Here is a 20232-nt window from a genome sequence, read left to right as displayed (position 1 = left end):
TGATATTATTATTTACAAGATATATTGTGTGTATATAGTTGCTGGTGCCATTTGTTGGAAAAATCAAGACTTTTCAACATGTATATTTTCATTCAATGCCAACAATATTTGTTATTGAAATGCATGATATAGTCGTATTTAACTCATGAGAATGAGAGAAAACCAATTGAGTGTGAATTACTATCTAATATTTAAAATTGTTTTTTGAATTTAAAATTTAAAATATATTAATTTTTTTATATTTTCTTTAATTAATACTTATTCATAACACATTAATTTCTAGATTAAAAATAAAATTATTAATTTCAAATTAAGTTAAAAATTAAATAATTATATGAAGTAAACTCTATGAGTTTACGAGCCGAGTTTACGTGTCGATTCCACCTAGACGAAATGAGTTGGCGTAAAAACTCAATTCTGACAACTTTGACTCAAAAACACAAAATCAGACAAGGCAAAAATGAAGTTCAAACATAATTTTCTTTTATTAAAACATCGATTTAAATATTACATCCAAAATCTCAACCACTAATTAAATAAACTAAACAACCTCCTCTTGTGATTTTTTGTCCCCGGATTAATTGTTCAGTAGAAATTTTCAACAGGTCCGCGAAACCCTCGCATGCCTAGATCCATCTTCAAGTATGGACCAAAGAGTTTAGCAGGGTCGACAGGTTTTGGCTTCGGTCGTACTTGCAGCATCAGATCAACTACCATATTGCAATGAATCACCATTGAATCCTTCGGCTAATCATACCGTACCCAAATATTAGAACACAAAAAGTCATTCGTCGATTAACATACCACACCCAACCATGGTGACTAAATAACATTGGTAGGTGTGGTAGTGGCAGAATTTCTCAAAATTTTCTCATTCTTACAATGTTGGTAAAATAGAAAACGCATAGGGCGCGTGAGTAACTCGTAAGGAAAAAGTAAATCTCAAAATTCAAAGGTATAAGGCTAAAGAGACCAAAACTATTTTTGGAACATACTAGCACCTTTTTTTTGGATGTTTTCTCTCTCGATCCCCCGCATTTTTTTATAACCCCCCAAAAATCTCATTTTGTCCCTTGCGGTTTGAAAAATTTTGGCCAACATAATTCGGTTTTTACGACCCGAACAAATAAGACTTCGGTTTATATAAAATACTCGCTAAAAGGCTTCGGTTTATATAAACCGAAGTGATACTTTATATAAGTGACTCTCCTGTCACTTCTTATTATTCAGAAAACGAAAATAAATAAAAAAAACTAAAAAAAAAAAAACAAACGGAACCAACAGTGATTTTCCCGCATTTGAGGCTTTAAATCAAGATTGGAGCATCATCTAAGGGATTCAACAAGCATTGAAGCTCAAATCTCAGGTAAACGTCGTTTTTAATTCGTTTGTTTTAGCTATCCTAGAGCCTATTTTCGTAGGTGTTCTGACAAGAACACCTTCGGTTAAGAGAAACCGAAGTTTGCCCAGATGAGTTTCGGTTTATACGAAGCGAAGTACTAGGAGTTTGAAATTGGTTGCGCAGGCTACTGCCTTTGGCATGACTTGGCATGAATTGGCTTGCTAGTGACTTATAAATTGTTGTCCAAATTGCATATTACTATTCTATGTGTTTAATTAGTATTCTACTAGAATTGTAACTATTATATGTGGTTGATTGATTTTTTTTTTGCATTTGCTTATTTTGTAGTTATGGATGACGAAATTGACGAATTTAAACCGAAGCGACATGTTGTGCTTGGCCTTTTTGCAACGGGCATTGTTCAAGCTGAAGCTCATCCAAGTTATCCTCCTATTAAGCCTCCGCCGATAGAAATTGACACGACGTCTCACTTTGCGACCGATAGGCAAGAGAGCGATAGAGATGAGTTGATCAAATGGGCCCGAAGCGTGGCAGAAAAGTTAAGGTTCTCCATTATAGTTAGGAGATCCGATTCGGGCGAAAAGAGAAAGGCTCAATTAGTGTTGGAGTGTGAACGTGATGGGAAGTATGTGCCAGCCAAAAAGAAGTTGAAATCCGATTCGTCCGGAACGAGAAAATGTGAATGCCCATTCTGACTTCGTGGTTATTACAACAAGGAAACAAAGCTATGGCGTTTGACTGTTGTGAACGATATGCACAACCACGAGTTGGACAAAGGGCTTGAAGGACATCTTGTGGCGGGGCGCTTGAAACCGCAGGAGACGGAGTTTTCGGACGAAATGACAAGGAATGCGGTGGCTCCAAAAAATATATTGTCCACATTGAAAGAAAGAGATCCAAATAACAAGACTTCGGCAAAGCAAGTATACGACGCTTGTCATAGGTACAAAGCTAAATTGAGGGCGTCCATGACTGAAATGCAACACTTGTGCAAAAAGCTCGACGAGAAGTGTCATGGTGATGAGGAATACAGAGAATGATAAAAAATGTAAGAAACTTACTTGATGAAGTGTGATTTGAAGTTGGATGTTGAAGTTGGCCTCAAATGCGCGCAAGAGAGGAAGAGAAGAGTTTTGCGGTTTGGTTTTTAAAGAAAACGAACTTACTGACTTCGTGTGACCTCTGACTCATATTAAAGGTAGCTTCGGTTAATATAAACCGAATCAAAATAAGCGAGCGGTTTATATTAACCGAAGTTCATCAGCAGGTCAAATTTCTTCGGTTTGTATAAACCGCAGTACCCTTCAAGGGCAAAAACGGAAATTCAGGGGGTAGAAAAGAAATACGGGGAGTCGGGAGAAAAAACATCCTTTTTTGGGTACATGAGACCAAAACTATTTGAAACTGTCATTTTGAAAACAGAAAGCCCAATTTGAAAATTTCAACTCAATGATGTCTATGTCAACAATGGACCAAATGAGAAAAAAAGAAAAAGAAAAATAAATTCCGCAGAAAGCTCATTTTATAGAAGAGGGAAAGATATTTTTGTTTTTACAATGGAAAGATATTTTTGTTTCTTAGTATAAAGATAAGATGTTGATATTATATAAAAGAAATGCATAAATTGAACGTAGACCTTTCCAATTGATCCGATAGAATTTTGGAAGTCACATGCAACCTCTTGAAGATTCATTGCACATACTTAACTAAAGCATGTAAAAGTATTAAAAACCAATACTATCACAAATATATACAGCGTCATTTATAGTGAAAGCGTAATGAATGTGACTTGTTCACAATCTCTAACAAAAACAGCAACCAACTAATGAATTTTATGTTATTTTAGCATTGATTGACAGAATAACTTATTGTCATGTTGGTTGAATCCACAAGTAGTTGGATTTTGGAGGTAGAGTACACTGCATGCATATCCCAAAAGTGAAAAATTCCATTACATTTACCTTTAATGTCACATGCATACAGTAGCCTACCTAGTACCATTGCATTTAGGTATCACAGGACATTCAAAAAGTCTAAAAATTAGAAGCTTTAATCCTTGTCAATTACTACATAATACACATTAATCTTAACAAATATCTTACTCTAACATGATTATAAGAGAATCCATAAATTTCACTCGTAACATAAGTTAAAGTTTATCCGACGAGAAACAAATATGGTTGCCCATAATTTATCTAAGACGATCATTTCTAGTACTAGTCGTCTCTTGTTTATCAGTCGAGTCCTTGTATTTCCCATTTTTTAAATAATGATGAGTTGAGTTTGTTTGATTTAAAAAAATCAACGCGGAAAAATAAAAAGAGTAACGCGAATACCATTTCGGGTACATGTTCTTCTCCGCTTATGAGTATCCTAGCTTGAGAGCAGTTGACACATACGCTTGGGCCTGGCACTCACTATCACTTTAGTTCAAATTTGAAACCTTCTGTTAATAAACTGTTCATAAATTCTATCGTAAATTTTCACCGAGATCGACAGTTCTCTCATGCCTTACATGAAAGAGTGCCTCCACTAATGTAAATTTTTTCACAAGAAAAATGTATGCTATTATTTAACCTACACATATTTTTTGTAGTGTAAAACATCATTATTTTAGTACATGTAGCATCAAATGTTATGCTTATTATTGATTCTGCCATTATGATAGATTGCTACTAAGAAAGCCAAATAAGCAGTTATGAACTAACTGTCACTGGTTTGGTAAAAAAAAAAACTAACTGTCACTGGTTTATACGCCATTGCATCAGATAAAAAGAATGAAACATCACAAATACAGAATCAAAATTTTAACATTGGATAAAAAAGACAAAGTAACTTATAGGATTATATAACAAATAAAAACAAATAACTGTTGCCCCAAAAAAACTACTACTACCACGCAATAACTTTATCATCATTCATCAGTTATCTGCACGGCCGAGAAACTAAAATATGCTTTCACCTCAATGTACAAAGCCTACATATCAATTTTACTATCATATGAATGTTATAAAGAGAACTAAAGACAGAACCTAAAACAGCCTTTTTATGAAGGAGGTTGGGATTTAAACCATTCAATATTAATTACAATGGACCTAGTGTACTACAAAAGTCAGGCCACTTGCAGATTCATGTAAATTTTGGTTTAGCCACAGGACCACTATGATGATGTCCAGGACCAAGCTTGTGAATCCAATGAAGAAGTCCCTTTTTATGATCTTGGCACAACGGGTTTTGCTGCAGGGTCAATGTTCCATCACGAGCAAGCGAAGATTCAAATTGCTCTAATACCTTAACAATCTGCCAAAACTCAGGCCTTTTGTCCGGATGCAAGGACCAACATTGCTCAATTAAAGCTCGCATAGCAGGTTGGCAGTTTGAAGGAATAACAGGCCTTGAATTCTGAATACAACATCACAGGAGTATTAGAATGGAATACGTAAACTGTGTCATTTTAGTTTCAAGGGAGAAAAAATAAGATACACAAGATTACTAGCAAATTTTCTTTTTATTTATAAAAAAAAATGCATAAATTGCCAATAAAAAAATTAAACGACATGACTGTAGTAAAACCTTTTTCGCGATCCTAAGAATACATTAAAAGCTTCATTTTTAGTAATCTATCAGCTATAATGCTACATCACTTAAGGAATCAGAGCCATATGTAATAATTTCATATAAACTAATTCATGTAAGAAATTTATAAACATAAACACAATTATTTTCCTTTCTGAATTACTTGATCGTACATATACCAATTATGGATGGATATAATCATTGATTATTATATCACTCTGCCGTTGTTTTCAACGAAAAAGAGATATCTCGCTGAGGATTTGGCTAACAGCATTTAGTTTTACTATAAAATATACTTTCATGACATCAAAGTAATTTATTCGATAGGATTATGTTAGATATCCTCAAAAAGTGAAAACCAGGAAAAATATGCCTCCTCTAGCAATCATAATTCAACATATGGAAACTAAAACTTCGACAGATCTTCATAATTAAGTGAAGGAATATTTGCAAATAAAAAAAATTGACATTTCAATCAAAGCGTAAGACTTAATTAATTGCAAATGAGCATACCTTATTTACGACAGCAAAAGCAGCCTGGATGGGAGTCATATCCTCATATGGTAATGTACCAGTAAGCATTTCCCATAAGATAAGGCCAAAACCATACACATCAACTTTTCTCCCATAGTGTTTCCGTTTGATCATCTCAGGTGCCATCCAGCGGTAGGTACCAGGGTCATCAGCAAGTAAGTCACAGTATGCTTCCTCACAAGCAATGCCAAAATCAGCAATTTTAAGGTGAAAGTCTTCATTAATAAGAACATTCTCTGGTTTAAGGTCTCGATGAATGACACCTTGAGAGTGTATATATTGCATTCCATGAGCAATATCCAGAGAAAAAGCAATTAGCTTTTGTAGAGAAATGGGTTTTCCTTCCAACTTATGCAAATATGACCTCAAGGAACCTTCCGGTAGATATTCTGTGATAACACAATAAACAGGTGGCTTTCTGCATGCTGCTACGAACTGCACAATCAGATCAAGATATATTAGAAATCATGTATAAAATACCTTCCTTGTTATAGTAAATTTCTAAACATGATGCAAAGTATGAACAGCATAATTAGACCAAAATATACAACAAAAAACTTACAAAATAGTACCCTTATTTTTATAGCTGATTATTTCAACAAAACTAAAGAATCGAGTCCAATAATTGTTACTACAAAACATTGGATATAATGCCAACCTTGTATTCAAGAATAACAAATTGTTCCGCACAAATCTAACGACAACTTTATAGGTGCTTGTGGCAGTGAGTGTTCTTTGATAAAAATTATGGCATGTGTATCAGATTTTGGATAACTTATCATAGTTGAGGTGAAAAAAAACTTGAAAACAACATAATAAAAACAAGCAGTTCGAGTACTTCGTCTAATCTTATTTCAATAGCAAGTAAATAGCCTATACAGAAGAAGAGAAAAGGTTGAAATTAATTACCTTAAGAACATTTGGATGGTGGAGGCGAGATAAAAGGGTGACTTCTGTGATAAATTGTTTCTCTAATCTAGCAGCCAGCATTCCGTTTTCGTCGTCATCAGGTACCCTAATAATTTTCACAGCAACAGGTGCATCCTCATACATACCATGGTAAAGCCTACTGTTAGCCCCATAAGCAAACCTAAGACCAACAAAGAGCTTAGATAGGTCAACATTCCATTCCTCGGCTGTTTCGACAGCAGTAACCTTTCCTGCACTGTTGTCAAAATACTTTGTCCATCCTGAGTCCTTGCTTTTCTTCGACTTGTCACTGAATTTCATCGATGCAAAGTGCTTAGTTGGACTTTTATGAGGAAATTTAGACTTGGACACATGAGAATCCTTGTTCAGTAGCTTCCCCATGATTCTCGTATCCTGCTCCTTCCTCCTTGGACCTGGGGTTGAGAACCTCTTCTGTTCATGCTTCGCTTCCTTAAAAGTTTCAGAGAGAGAACTCTCAGGCAAAGGAGACAAAGATCTCAGCTTATTTGTTAAAGGATGCTTCTGAACCTTTGTTACCTTAGAAACAACAGGAGGTACTGATGCTGCTATTGCTGTTGCCGACGCTGATGATACCGCCCTTGATTTCAGACCTGAATTCGGCACTGCATCAGGCTGAATAACGAAAGAGCCTACTTTCGAATAATCCAATCGGTGACAAACTGTGTGAGAGAATTTTGTCCTCCTTATCCAAGAATTACTACTTTCATCCATCAGAACAACACTTTCAAAAGACAACACACCAACCTTGTATCTATGAAAAAAAAAATGAAACTTTACTTATCCACTATCCAAGAACAAGACTCAAAACCAAAAGGGTAGTTCTCAATTCTCAAAACAATGTTCTCCCCTAATACTAGTTTAGTTCAGACCTTTCAACAAACACTAAAAGGGCACAAAAGTGAACATTTTTTCCCACATAATATGAGAGAAACATTCAAACCAATCAAAAAGAGGTAAAATTGAATTGATCTGAGACAAAAGATCCAATTCCATTCAATGTTAAAACAACCAAAATCTGAATCAAAACAAAACAAACATGTAGTGTTTGTTTGTTACAAAGATGTAACAGAAACTTGACAAACACCCTATATTTTTTCTTAGCAAAAAAGTCAAACCCCACCTTCCGTAAATACCTGAAAATCAAACACAGATGAAAGATTAAACTAATCAATCAATGTTAACTTCAAAATCAAATGATGACAACACAATAATGTTATTACTTAATTCAAATTGATACTGATAATGCAAAAATAGACATGATTGCATCTCATTGACTACAATAATCAATTAACCAATAATGATAGTTAATTTAAAGAATGATGAATGAAAAGGAATAAATAATTGAAATAATGTTAAAAGGATTTTTCGTAACAAAGAAGAAGATTTATGTGAATTAAATACGTATAGTATATAGTATAGTATATATTACCTCAAGAGTCTTGAGGGCTTTACCAAAGTAGAGAAAAATCAAACCGGCGTGCTACAAAGTGGCTACGAAATTCTTGCGGAGAGAGAGAGGGAGATGGTGGGAATTAAACTATGATATTTTTGTTAAAGTTATTTTAAATTTATAGTACATCATCGTATTTTTTTATTTTTTTTTTGTAAAGAATAAATAGGACTACTTCTATCCCTAAATTTAAGCAATTGGTTGATAAAAATTTGTTACAATGGATAAAGTTTTTTTAAATTAAATTGTTGGATATATTTATTATTTTTTAGGTAATTCTTTTTTATGAGATTTTAAATAGATTGTCGGTTCACTATAACAAAGTATAAAAAAAAACTCAAATTCTACTATTTTAAAATTAAATTAAAAAAATTTTGTTAAAAATTGATATGATTTCAATAGAGATTAATTGATTGAATTTGTTATGAATTAAAAAACTTAAACTTCGATATTTGTTAGGTTAGTCGTTATCAATATTACTAAATATTTTAAAATATAAAAAATTAAAATCAATATACATTTTTTAAATGGTAAATTGTTAGTTTTTAGTATATGACATTCATATGTTAGATTTTTTTTTTGTTAGAACTTGAACACTGAACCTCCAACACCCTAACCTTTAATTCAACTAGTTGAGCTACTTATCTCACCATAAAATCAATATACATGTGCAATGATATATATTAATTATAATGTTAATTATTTATTTTTTTATCATAAAAAAAATTTATAATAAAAAAATTAGAGTGAGAAGATGGTATCCTAGTTTAAGATAGGGAAGATTTTAAAACTCTATACTTTTTTGACGTAATTCATTCAAGAATATTTGTGTTTATAATGTTAATTTTTTTATATAATATATTTTTTCCGTCCTAAAATATAAGTAAAATTGAGTCAAAAAAATTTAATGTATTTAGTTAAAAATTTGGATCAAATATATTCATTTTTATTGACCAATTTTTACTTATACTTTGAAACGGGATGAGTATAATGTTATTTCTTTTTAAAAGGGTGAAATAAGTGTTTTTTTTTTCAAACAAAAAAGCGTTAGACCTAGAATATTTCGTAGAATTTTATAATAAAAAAAATACTGGAAATGGTCAATGTGAATGTGAAATGTACTTGGTCGTATGACACACGCTGGAAATGGTGACCGTAGATTCTCTCCAATAATGCACATGTTGATAATGATGAGGTGGGTACCTCTGCTGGAACTAAGGATAGCCAGGTAGGGTATGGTAGAGAATAAGTTTCTACTAATTGTTTTATGATGATTAGGAAGCGCGTATGTCTATGTTTAATTTTTTTTTTTTTTTTTTGTCAGGTAGCCTAGTGGCTTGAAATTCCACTTTTAAAGATGGATAAGTGGAGTGTCCAGGGTTCGAACCCTGGCTCCTGCATATAAAATGCTGATGTCCCAACCAATTGAGCTAAGCTCATGGGGACGTCTATGTTTAATTTATGTTCACAAAAAAAAAAAAAAAAATGAAAGATATGTTTTATGTTATGCTCAGTTCGTTAATAAAAAAAATTTGCTACTAAAAAAATGTGTCATATCATATGTTATAGTGAATTTGTTAATAAATGATTTTTATTGTTACTAAAAAAATTCACACCAAAACTCATGTATTCTCTTTATATATATAGTATAGATTAAAACCAAAATAAAATATTTCTAGTACTCCCTCCGCTCCTATATACTCCCTCCAGTCCTTAATATAAGAAAAAGTTAACATTTTAAATACATAGAATGATTGATGTATTTAGTCTAAAAAATAGACCAAATACATTAAACATTATATGAATCTGAAAAACAAACTATTTCTTATATTAAGGATTGAATTGAGTATAAGAAAAATTTGCTTTTTGGATTTATTGTAAAGTTGATGTATCTAGACAACATTATAGTCTAGATACATCAATTTTACGATGAATCAAAAAATAATTTTTTTCTTATATATAGAATCGGATGAAGTAATTTTAAATTCGTATATATCTTGAGGATTTTTTTTTAACGAAAAATGATAACTAGTATCCTCGGAGTACTAGTTAAGAAAACTAAAAATAGAAAAATTGTTTTGGAACTTGTGTAGCTTAAGCGCTTAAAATATACTATAAGAAAAAGTATTATGTTCAATTAAATGTAAAGAATACTTCCTCCTGTCCTTATTATATTTTTTTTTTATATACTTTTTAAGTTCAGAGTATGTTTGATGTTTGATATATTTAGTCTACAATATGAATTAGATACATTAAATGTTCTATGAACCTAAAACTAATGTCCTAAGAACACTAGTTGACACAATTTTTTATTTTTAATAAAGTGCGCTTATAGCACTTCATTCATAATAAACTAACTAGGTAATATATGTTGGTATATCAATAAAAATTTAGGATCTTGAAAGTTTTTTTTTAAAAAAATACTTTTGTAGGATAAATTTTTATAATGTACATGTGTTCACTTAAAGCAAGGATTGAAAGTAGTGACATAAAATGTTTAAAGGACCAAAATTTGTTAAAAAAATTATAGAGACAAAACACGAAATTTGAGATATTTATATGACCAAAAAACTTAGGGTTAATCCCTATTTTAGTCCCAGTAATATGAGTGAAATCAATATTTAATCCCCGTAAAAAAATAAATTTGGATTTCATCCCTATAATATTAGATTCTCCAATTACATCCCTCATTTCATCCCTATTTCCACATCCAAAGGAAATGTGGACTTTATCTCACATTTTCTCATTTGGTGACATGAGCTCAATAGCGGTAATATTATACGCACCCTGTACTTGTGGGAATTGAATTCAATCTCCTTCTTTCCCTATCAACCATGGATCACTCATGACTTTTATATTAGTCTCTTTTCCAATAGTCCACCAATAATAATTCATTAGAATATGGCGAGCTTTACAAATACAACGCCAAACATAGCTCGAATTATGACCAAGTTGAGAATCAAAAGGAGAGAAATTAGGAAAGTACCTTGCTTTGTATATTTTGGTTACTAATGTGTGTGGTTTTGTCATGATAACCTTGTTTTGCTATCATTGCCAAATTAAAAGTGTGTAGGTCTCTAAACCCCGTACCTCATAAAGCTTTTGGACAGGCCATTTGATCCCATGCCAACCATCTCATCCCTTTATTATTCGCCCCACCTCCCCGCCAAAAGGAGTTCATTATTCTTTCGATTTATTTAATTGTAGCCTCCGGTAGAAGATAGACACTCATCACATAAGATGGGATGACTTGCAAAACTAACTTGATCGTCACCTATTTACCTACTTTGGACAAAGTTCTTCCTCTCCGAGAGTTCATCCGCTTCCAAATCCTATCCTCTATATAAGCAAAAATATCCCCTTTTTTCCTGCCTATCATAGAAGGGAGACCTAGATAATTGTCGGTTCCAAGTACATGTCTGACTCCCGTGATTCTAGAGAGATCTTTTTGGGCTGCCATGCTTAGATTCCTACTAAAGTTTGTCAAATTTATTTCTTGGCCGGAAGTTTTTTCATAAGTCTTGAGAATTTGCATTAGGTGATTAGTTTCATCTAAAATTGACCTGCAAAACAAGAAGCAATCATCAACAAAAAAGAAGGTGGAATACCGGCGACGCCCTCTACAAATTTTCACTCCATGTAAATCTCCTCTTGCTACCGAACTCTTTAGCAAAGTTGTTAACCCCTTAGTCACTATGATGAAGAGATAAGAAGAGAGAGGATCTCACTGCCTTAACCCCCTCCCAAGGTAGATGGGATACTTTTAGTAACTAACATGTTTCTAACGAAATAATTTCAATGTCAATAATTTTTTTTGGGAGAAAACAAAAGTGTATGCAATCACTAATAATTATAGCATTGAAGTTTGACTAAATTCAATAATTTTACTTGGATGTGTAGTTTATAGCTTATTTTGATTTTGATAGGTTAAATTCATTTAAGTTTGAAGTTTGACATAGAATTCCACATAATAATATAGTATATTACAGTAGATACATTACTTTTTTTTAATGAATCTAAAAAATCAAATTTTATTTATATATGAAATCGAAATAGTATAGCTTAAAATTTACAACTTATCATTTTCAATCTCTCAATTTTATCCTTATTATTTTACTTTTAAAAAATTAATTATTAATTAAATATAACCACTAATTTTATCAAACAGTACAATTCAATTAGCTAACATATCTTATACATTAGTTTATAAATTATTCGTTATAAGTTTATAAATTATAAACTTTATTTTTTATTTTTGACAGACAATTATAAACTAATTTATCAATTATAAATCTATTATTTACTTAAACTAACTTATAAGTTATTTGTCAAATAGAACCCGAGTCTTGACTATTTTTACAAAATATGTGGTGATCCGATTATGAAAGGAAGAAAAAAAATCTACAGCTGAGAAGGTGTTGGGAAAGCAGAAGATAAAAAGTCAAGTCAGACACAGGAGGTAGGTGGACATGACATGAACATGATTTGTTGCTTGTGTTTTGTTTTCCTGATTTTGTCCCGTTTTGTTGTGTTTTAAGGCTGAGAAACGTTTCGTTTGAGGAGTGGAGCTGTGGAGGAAAATTCCAAAAGTCGTTGTCCAGGAGAATGAGGTAGAGAAGGAGTACAATTTTGATCTCTTTGTTAAAAAATTTGTACTTGATTTAAATTTTTTGACGAAATTGCATAATATGTTAATGTATATTTATCGGGTAGATTAATTATTTACACTTTATTAATTAAATTGTAAAAGATAAATAACTTATTAAAATAAAATCAACGTTTTTAATAAATTTGATTGTAATTTCATGACATTTGATTATTGTATATCATCATGCTGTTTGACACATAATTTAAAATATGTTTGTTGAGTCGTGAGGAGGTTCGGGATCATCACATTGCGCCTTGAATAATTACATAAATGAGTTTAATATCACATCTTAACTCAAAGTTTTAAGGCATTAGGTTCACGTGTTCTCTTACTTATAAAGTGTTTCTATCAAATGTGAGACTCAATTCACACTTGAAATACCAACAATGTTAAACCCAATTTTAAGTACAAAAGATAAATAACCTAAACAAAAAATATGCACTCCATTATGCACACTTAGATAAATAACCTAAACAAAAAATGGAAAATCACTAACTTGCTTAAAAAAAATAAGATAAAAGACCACAAACAAATTTTTTATTTTTATAGTTAGAGTGCGGGTAACATAAATAAGTATGTACACTTATATATCCAAAGGATATGACTATGAGTATTAAAATTGTTACCCGCACAAATACATATTTAGATATGGATAGTTTTTAAACTTGAGTTATGAAGACGAGTATCATAGGACCATATTCATATGCCCTGTCAACTGTCCTAGGGGAAATAAATTATCATTAATTATTAGAGTATTTCTTTTCGTGCCTCCAATAATTTCTCGTGCGCTCTTCTAAATTTCTTGTTCGCTACTTAAGTTGTAAACACGGTTCGCACCTTAAATAACAAACAACAAATTATTTTACCCCAACCCTTGTGTTTGCACCCGTCACGTAACCCATGAAAATATTCTAGAAAAAAACACAGTTTGTTACTTAAGTAGCGGACAAAGTTCGCACTTTAAGTAACGATTATAAAAAAACAAATTTTTTTGTCTCCTCACCCTTTCCTCCCCCATGAAAATATTTTGAATAAAATCCCATTCACAAGTTAAAGTGGTTTCACGTTATAGAATTCTATAAATTGGAAAGAAAAAAAATTAATCGCTCACTCGTACAATGTTTTAGTCAAAATATTTTAATGGGTGAAGGAAGGGTTCACATTTTAATTTGCGAACGATGTTAATTTCATTCAAAATATTTTTATCGGAGGTGAGGAAAGGGTGAGGGGGACAAATAAATTCGATTTTTATAAGGTTCGCTACTTAAATAGTTTTTTTTTCTCTTTTCAATTTTTGCTATTTTACATTTGACATCTAACTTATGAAGGGGGTAAAATAGAAAACTCAGGAGCGCGAAAAGAAACTAGAGTATGCACTCTCAAAGCTTGAAGCGCCGCTGTCAGCCTTGATGGTTTGAACTTGGCTCTGGCCCATTATTTACTAAAGCAGGCTTGAAAATTAGAAACGGAAATATTGTTTTATACCCTATATTTGGCTTTTACACCCCCACTCATTTTCAAAATTCATATAATGCCCTGTATCCGTATCCCTTTTAACTACATCTCATTTTTAATTTCATTTTATTTCACCCATTTCTATCGTCTTCTTCGACCACATTTCTCTAATTTTATGGAATATAAATTACATTTCACAACACTAAAGTAAATGCTAACAAGTGCCTTCGGGACACTTTTTAAGCTTTTAAATAGTAAGTTTTTTATAAAAATAATTTGGGAATGCATAAAGTCAACGCATTGAAAATTGTAGTATTTAACTTTTTGAATCAAAAATTTCTTTAAATGAAATACTTAAAGAGTGTCCGGAGACACTCGTTAGCAAGATCCAAACTAAAATTATAGTTTTATAACCAATTTTATGTATTTATTTTCATTATATAGTGATGAGAATGAGATGACTTTTTGGCACAATGTTTCCTCGTCGTCCTAATATTAGCGTATCTCGTTTATTCTTTGAGGTAATAATACTATTACATATTTGCAAATGGTTGATTCTTCTTTATCCAATAGTTTTTTATATATATATATATATATATATATATATATATATATATATATATATATATAAAATAATTATATAAGAACAAAAGATATAGACAATAAACTGCACCGTTAAACTTTTATTTATAGCAAAATCCAATCTTTGAAAAATTACATTCATAGACCTAGACAACACAACATTACTATGCATGACCTTTTGAACTCTTTTCAAAAGGCTTACAGTCTCTGGTGCTAGAAAGTCAAAGATGTCGAATGCAAACAATATAAAAACGTGTTGATTGTCAGAGCACATTTTATCATGTTTGGCCATTTTACTTGAAACATCTTTGAGGACTGCCCGTCCGACAGTAAAATATGTGACCCCTATTCCCACAAGTGGGGAAACTCCAATCTACACAAGTATGTTTCTCACTTACCCATCCAAACACCAGAACATCTGTCGGGCGAAAGTCAATCTCCCTTCTTGTGGGTCAGTCAAAAAATTCACTAGTGTCTCTTTTTTTCACAGAAATACTCGCATGCCTAAAAATATCAAAAAACACATCTCTCATCAGGTCATGTCTGTATTTGAAGCCTAGAAGTTCCATACAATGAACTGCATGCTCCCCAAAAGTGTTGAGGCACGCTTTACGATAAACAGTGCAAGCCTCATCCTTAGGAAAACATAACCATGAGGTGATACCTAAGGATGATACGATACATGTGTTGGTCTAACCCATCAATGGGATAGTGAGGATAAAGTTTGAGCATGTGCCGCTTTCAAACACCCAAAAACTGCTTTTAGTCTTGACAAAATCAACTTTCATGTCCTGAACAATTTTACTAAAAAGAACACTCGCTAAAACATGTTGGACTTTAGGGGGACGGTGTCCTTGTTAGGAAAATTGCTAAAGTTAAAAGTTGAAATCGTATCCCGAATACCGTCCAAAACATTGTCAAAATTCAATTCCATACCACACACTCTCCTGTCTCTCAAGATATGATCTTGCAAAACTCAAGGTTGAGCCCTGAAAGCCACAAAGACATATGAGGTAGATTCTTCTGCTGAATACAAACCTAACCCCCCAAACTTAATGGGTAAAGAAAGCAAACCTCCAATATATTAAAATATTTCTTATACTCATGATTAACACATTTTAATAAGTCCACGTGAGCTTAGTTCAGTTGGTAGGGACATCAGCATTTTATATGCAAGAGCCGGGGTTCAAACCCTAGACACTCCATTTATCCATCTTTAAAGGTGGAATTTTAAGCCACTAGGCTACCTGACCAAAAAAAAAACACACACACACACACATTTTAATAAAACTGTTCCATTCGTAACACTTTATAAACAAAAATTTACTTTTTAAGTTCACTGTATATTTAATGTATCTGGTCTATATTATGGACCAAATACATTAAATATACAATGAACCTTGAAAGTGCATTTTTTCTTCATTGAAATTTATTTTATATTTTATTTTATTATTAAAAGACAAAACAAAATATGAATTTATAACACAAGAAAAGTAATTTTTTTTTTAATAGACAAAATAATAAGTCATTGAAAACTCACACATATATAAAGTGAAAAAAATAGAGTTCAAATTTCAATTATAACATCCGATCTAACAATTTCGACATTTCTATCGATTGACGAACTTTGTGGACAAAAACAATGTATATTAGTTTCACCTAAAAGGTAAAAATAAATAGAACTGCACAAAATAACACTGCTACATTGTATTATGTTCTCAAGTCAAATGCTTCCTTCTCATTCTCAATCAACAAAAATAGGTATATGTCTTATTTGGCCTTTGAAATTTATAAGTTCCTATATATATTGCTATAAATTTTTTACATGCTCATGAAATGATATTTGATTCACACCTTTCTCACTATAGAAATAAAGAAAAAAAAAACAAAATTCTATATTACAGAAATAATTTAGGAACACCCGACACCGTATTTTCATATGATCGTAACAAGTTTTGCCTTTCTTTTTTCCTCGGCCTTAGTTTCCGCGCTCATCATTCAAGGAGAAAAATACTTTATGTACGGTGTCCCGACCGCGTGTGTTCCAATATCAACTCTCATATCTTAACCAATACACCAAAAATAACAATTCACACAACTTCAAGTGCAGTATAATGCATATTAGGAACCTTCTCTAGTAAATCCACAGTTAACAATGAAGCCTTTGGCTTTTGTTTTGGACTAATCCTCTCAGAATAACCCATTGAAAGTGAATTTATTGAAGTGTTCCTTTTACATGGACCTAACCATTTAGCTTGCATGTATTTTTGTTTTCTCCATGGTCCCATGTGCATTTTATTTTCCTTTAAACATTTTTTAGCTGCCAAACACATAATCTTGATTATGTTAGTTAATCTCTCTGCTTTTCCAACATACACCTCAGGGAGTTTTCTTACAAGACAATTGTAGTTTTCACTTGCTTTTCCAATTTCAAATTGTGCTCTAAAGTTTAGTTCTATGATCACTCTAATATCTGCTTTTTCTTTGCTTGTATTATATACCACATCCAAAAATGTATGCTCCCCTGAAAAAGTGATTATGGTATAATTGTTAGCTTTGATCAGTGTATAATTATTTTGTGTTTGTTTAAAATAATAATAATAAAAAAAATTAACTATTGAATTATTTTTAAGACAGGCTACTCAAAATAAATTTTAAATTTTTATTTGAATCATTTTTAACAAATAAGCTACTCAAAATAAATTTTCATTTGAAACATTTTTAACAAACAAATGAAAATTTTAAAGTCATCATTTAAAAAAAAGTAAAAAAAAAAATAAAATTATAACAAATGGGCTCTAAATGTATTTGCAGGTGCAAAATTTTGATTTCAATAGGCTTGTACCTAACACCTTAATTTTTTAATAAGAGGTCCTATTGCTTTTGAAAAATATATACACCTAACCTAGTGGCTATTTATTATTAAGATTAAGATTAAGATAGCTAATGATGCTGATTAATAAATGAGAAAGGTAACAATGTAACATAGTTTAGTGATATGAAAGGGACTTTAAGGTTAAAATAGTTAATATATGAGACAAATCTGTTAATAGAAAAAAGTGTTGCAATTGGGTCAAAGAGAAAAAAATGCATGCATTTGTTGAAAATATTATTATATTGCTTGATTGTTTAAGCAAAAGTGTAAAAAATTACTCCTACTAACTCAATTAAATTAAATTACCTGATGGAATATTATGTGAACTTTTCCATTTAGTATTGCAAATGGCACTGTTGAAACCTGCATTTTGGAGGTATCTTGAGACTTGACTCATAAAACAATTTGGACATGAGCTGGCTACACCAATTTGTCTACTACAACTGCATTCTATTTTTGATCTATCTATTTCTTCAACACCTTCTTTTGTTGCATTTCTTATGCTTAATTCCATAGAACTTGTTCTGTATATATGAGTCTGCATCAAATAAAAACCAATTTAATTGGTCAACACATCACAAAATATATGATAGTTAATTCTGTGTCGGACGCTAAATATAAACATTTTTTGACTGAAATTCAAACATTGATTTCAGGAGATAGACTAATATTTAGTCTAATGGTCTAATGGCTAAATATACATACTTTAAACATGAAGAAATGAGAAATTTATAATTCAAACTTCGTTCCTTACATAATATCGCTGATAATTACTTATTGAATAAGTCATTATAGATTTCGAATTTTGTATAAATACTTAAAACTTTAATGTTTGATCTGGATTTTAATTTTCTAGATCTCAAGTTTTGAAACTTCAATCGTATATCATTGAGACATACTACATGAGATAAGAATGAAGAAGAAATTGTTGCAACTATATATCAAGATTTATAATTAATTAAGAACACAATTAATACATATACAAATCACATGAATAAATGATTAATTACCTGCAAAAGTTGAAGTTGATTATCCCAAAAATTTCTACTCTCCTCATCATTGAAACCATCATCATTAACCTTATCTTCACAATCATCTTCAAAATCCAATTCCATTTCATTATTTTGAAACTCATCACAATGATCAACTAGAAAATCAAATTCAACATCACCAAGATTTGTTTCACCATATTGTTGTAACTTTTGTCTAGACAATTCCCTTCGAAAACCAGCTGGCAAATACCTAGTAACATGAGCCATAGATGTTGCACCCATGATGATGATGATGATGATGATGATGATGTTACAATTATTAATATTTGACTCAAATGTTTTTGTATGTGGAAAATATAATGAACAATGAATGTGTTTATATAGGAAGAAAATTAAGGATAAGACAACAATCTCTAATCGCCGCGCAAATGTAAATAATAAGAGTTAATTTGGCACACATGTGTTAAGATAGGACCCAATTGTTGATTAAGATTTTAAATATGAGAATATACTCAAAATTTGGGTCATAAAATAGAGACTACAGCATGGATCCACGTCATTTGGTGTACAATTATTTCTTCCAACTAAAACCAACCTAATCTCCTTGTGGATTTGTAAGAAAGAACGTTGCAACCTCATTTTTGGTCTTATCCCGTTTAAATCGGTGGGGCTTATTAGTTTTGTCATTTTGTTATAATCCAGTATTAAAATGAATTAATATCTATAAATAAATTTTTACTAAATGTTTCTTAATATAAAAAAGAAAAGAAAATTTTTGTGTACCTAACACTTCATTCATTTCATCCGGAATATTCGAATATATATACACACTAGTACTAAAAGTGCTGGAATATTAATTAACCAAAATATTTATTTATTTATTTTTTGGTACAAAACCAAGATATTTAATTTGAGAAGGGATCCGTTAACTCCATGAGTAAGTCTCTATTGACTTAATCCGCTTAATAACTCGATATCAGGATTATATTTTTTTAATCCAACCGTTGAATTCAAAGATCTTATTGAGTAGATCAACTCCATAAATTTTTATAAAAATTCAAAAAATGTAGTTATGTATTCAGACTATTGAAATTCAACGTTTTTCTTTTAAAGTTTGTTGTACGTTCAATTGAAGTTATCAGAAAAAATCAAACGGTTCTGAACTCCACTAAAAATTAAATTGTTCGGAAAAATACACACATATTTGTTATGTTATTGATTGATCGATGACAAGGTGAGTCTAAGAATTCTAGTTCAAACTAAGACTAAAAATTTTAAAATTTTGGTTAAAAAAGGTCTCACAAAATTTGGACTTAACAAAACTTAACTTATTTAATTATTTTCTGTAAACTCTATTTGTTTTTTATAAACTCTATTTGTGTCAAAAAAATTATTTTCTGTAAACTCAATGTGTTTTTTATAAAATTTTTATTTTAAAATGCTTTAATATACAAATATTTTAGAGGTCATATGATTATTAACATGGTAGAATAGAGTTAGCTACCAATCAATATCACACTTAAAATTTGAGACATCTTCAACGTAGGTGTTAGTTTTGGTCCACAAAATGGCCACAGTCAACAAAAAAATCCATTAATTCTTTATTAATCAGGATGATCCACTTGTTATAGTCACATTAATTCCAACAACCAAATTCACTAAAAAAACAACCACCAGCGTGTGATAAGTGATAAACTTCTTTATTTATAAATGAAGTAGTAATTATTATTTAAAACTTACTCTCTCCGATTCTAAATTACAAGCAAATTAAAAAGTTATTTGTCAAATTCATTGAATAATGAATGA

At 31.1% G+C, this 20232-nt stretch overlaps 3 protein-coding genes across 5 annotated transcripts; 1 reads left to right on the top strand and 2 right to left on the bottom strand.

Moving 5' to 3' along the window:
* Positions 1-1692: 1692 nt before the first annotated feature.
* On the top strand, positions 1693-2403 carry LOC123914677. The gene is made up of 2 exons (XM_045965864.1): positions 1693-1992; positions 2080-2403. The coding sequence occupies exons 1-2, from the start codon at positions 1693-1695 to the stop codon at positions 2401-2403; spliced, it is 624 nt and encodes a 207-aa protein (XP_045821820.1).
* A 1752-nt stretch (positions 2404-4155) lies between these two features.
* Positions 4156-7967, bottom strand: LOC123916155 (serine/threonine/tyrosine-protein kinase HT1-like). 3 transcript variants are annotated; one of them, XM_045967538.1, is made up of 5 exons: positions 7854-7967; positions 6941-7557; positions 6383-6853; positions 5453-5908; positions 4156-4765 (listed from the first exon to the last, which is right to left on the bottom strand). In XM_045967538.1, the coding sequence occupies exons 2-5, from the start codon at positions 7133-7135 to the stop codon at positions 4493-4495; spliced, it is 1395 nt and encodes a 464-aa protein (XP_045823494.1). In that variant the 5' UTR covers positions 7136-7557; positions 7854-7967; the 3' UTR covers positions 4156-4492. The 3 variants fall into 3 exon arrangements, with proteins under 3 accessions (XP_045823494.1, XP_045823492.1, XP_045823493.1); XM_045967536.1 differs by having other exon boundaries at positions 6383-7557; XM_045967537.1 differs by having other exon boundaries at positions 6383-7960.
* Positions 7968-16346: 8379 nt separating this feature from the next.
* Positions 16347-19057, bottom strand: LOC123916486. Its single transcript, XM_045967955.1, has 3 exons — positions 18445-19057; positions 17741-17972; positions 16347-17083 (listed from the first exon to the last, which is right to left on the bottom strand). Exons 1-3 carry the CDS (start codon positions 18706-18708, stop codon positions 16650-16652), a joined length of 930 nt encoding a protein of 309 aa, XP_045823911.1. The 5' UTR covers positions 18709-19057; the 3' UTR covers positions 16347-16649.
* Positions 19058-20232: the final 1175 nt, after the last annotated feature.

The sequence above is a fragment of the Trifolium pratense genome, linkage group LG3 (genome assembly GCF_020283565.1).
Source record: "Trifolium pratense cultivar HEN17-A07 linkage group LG3, ARS_RC_1.1, whole genome shotgun sequence".
Classification (NCBI taxonomy): Eukaryota; Viridiplantae; Streptophyta; class Magnoliopsida; order Fabales; family Fabaceae; genus Trifolium; species Trifolium pratense.
The sequence above is the reverse complement of the archived record's forward strand: the minus strand, read 5'-3'. Positions and strand labels throughout refer to the sequence as shown.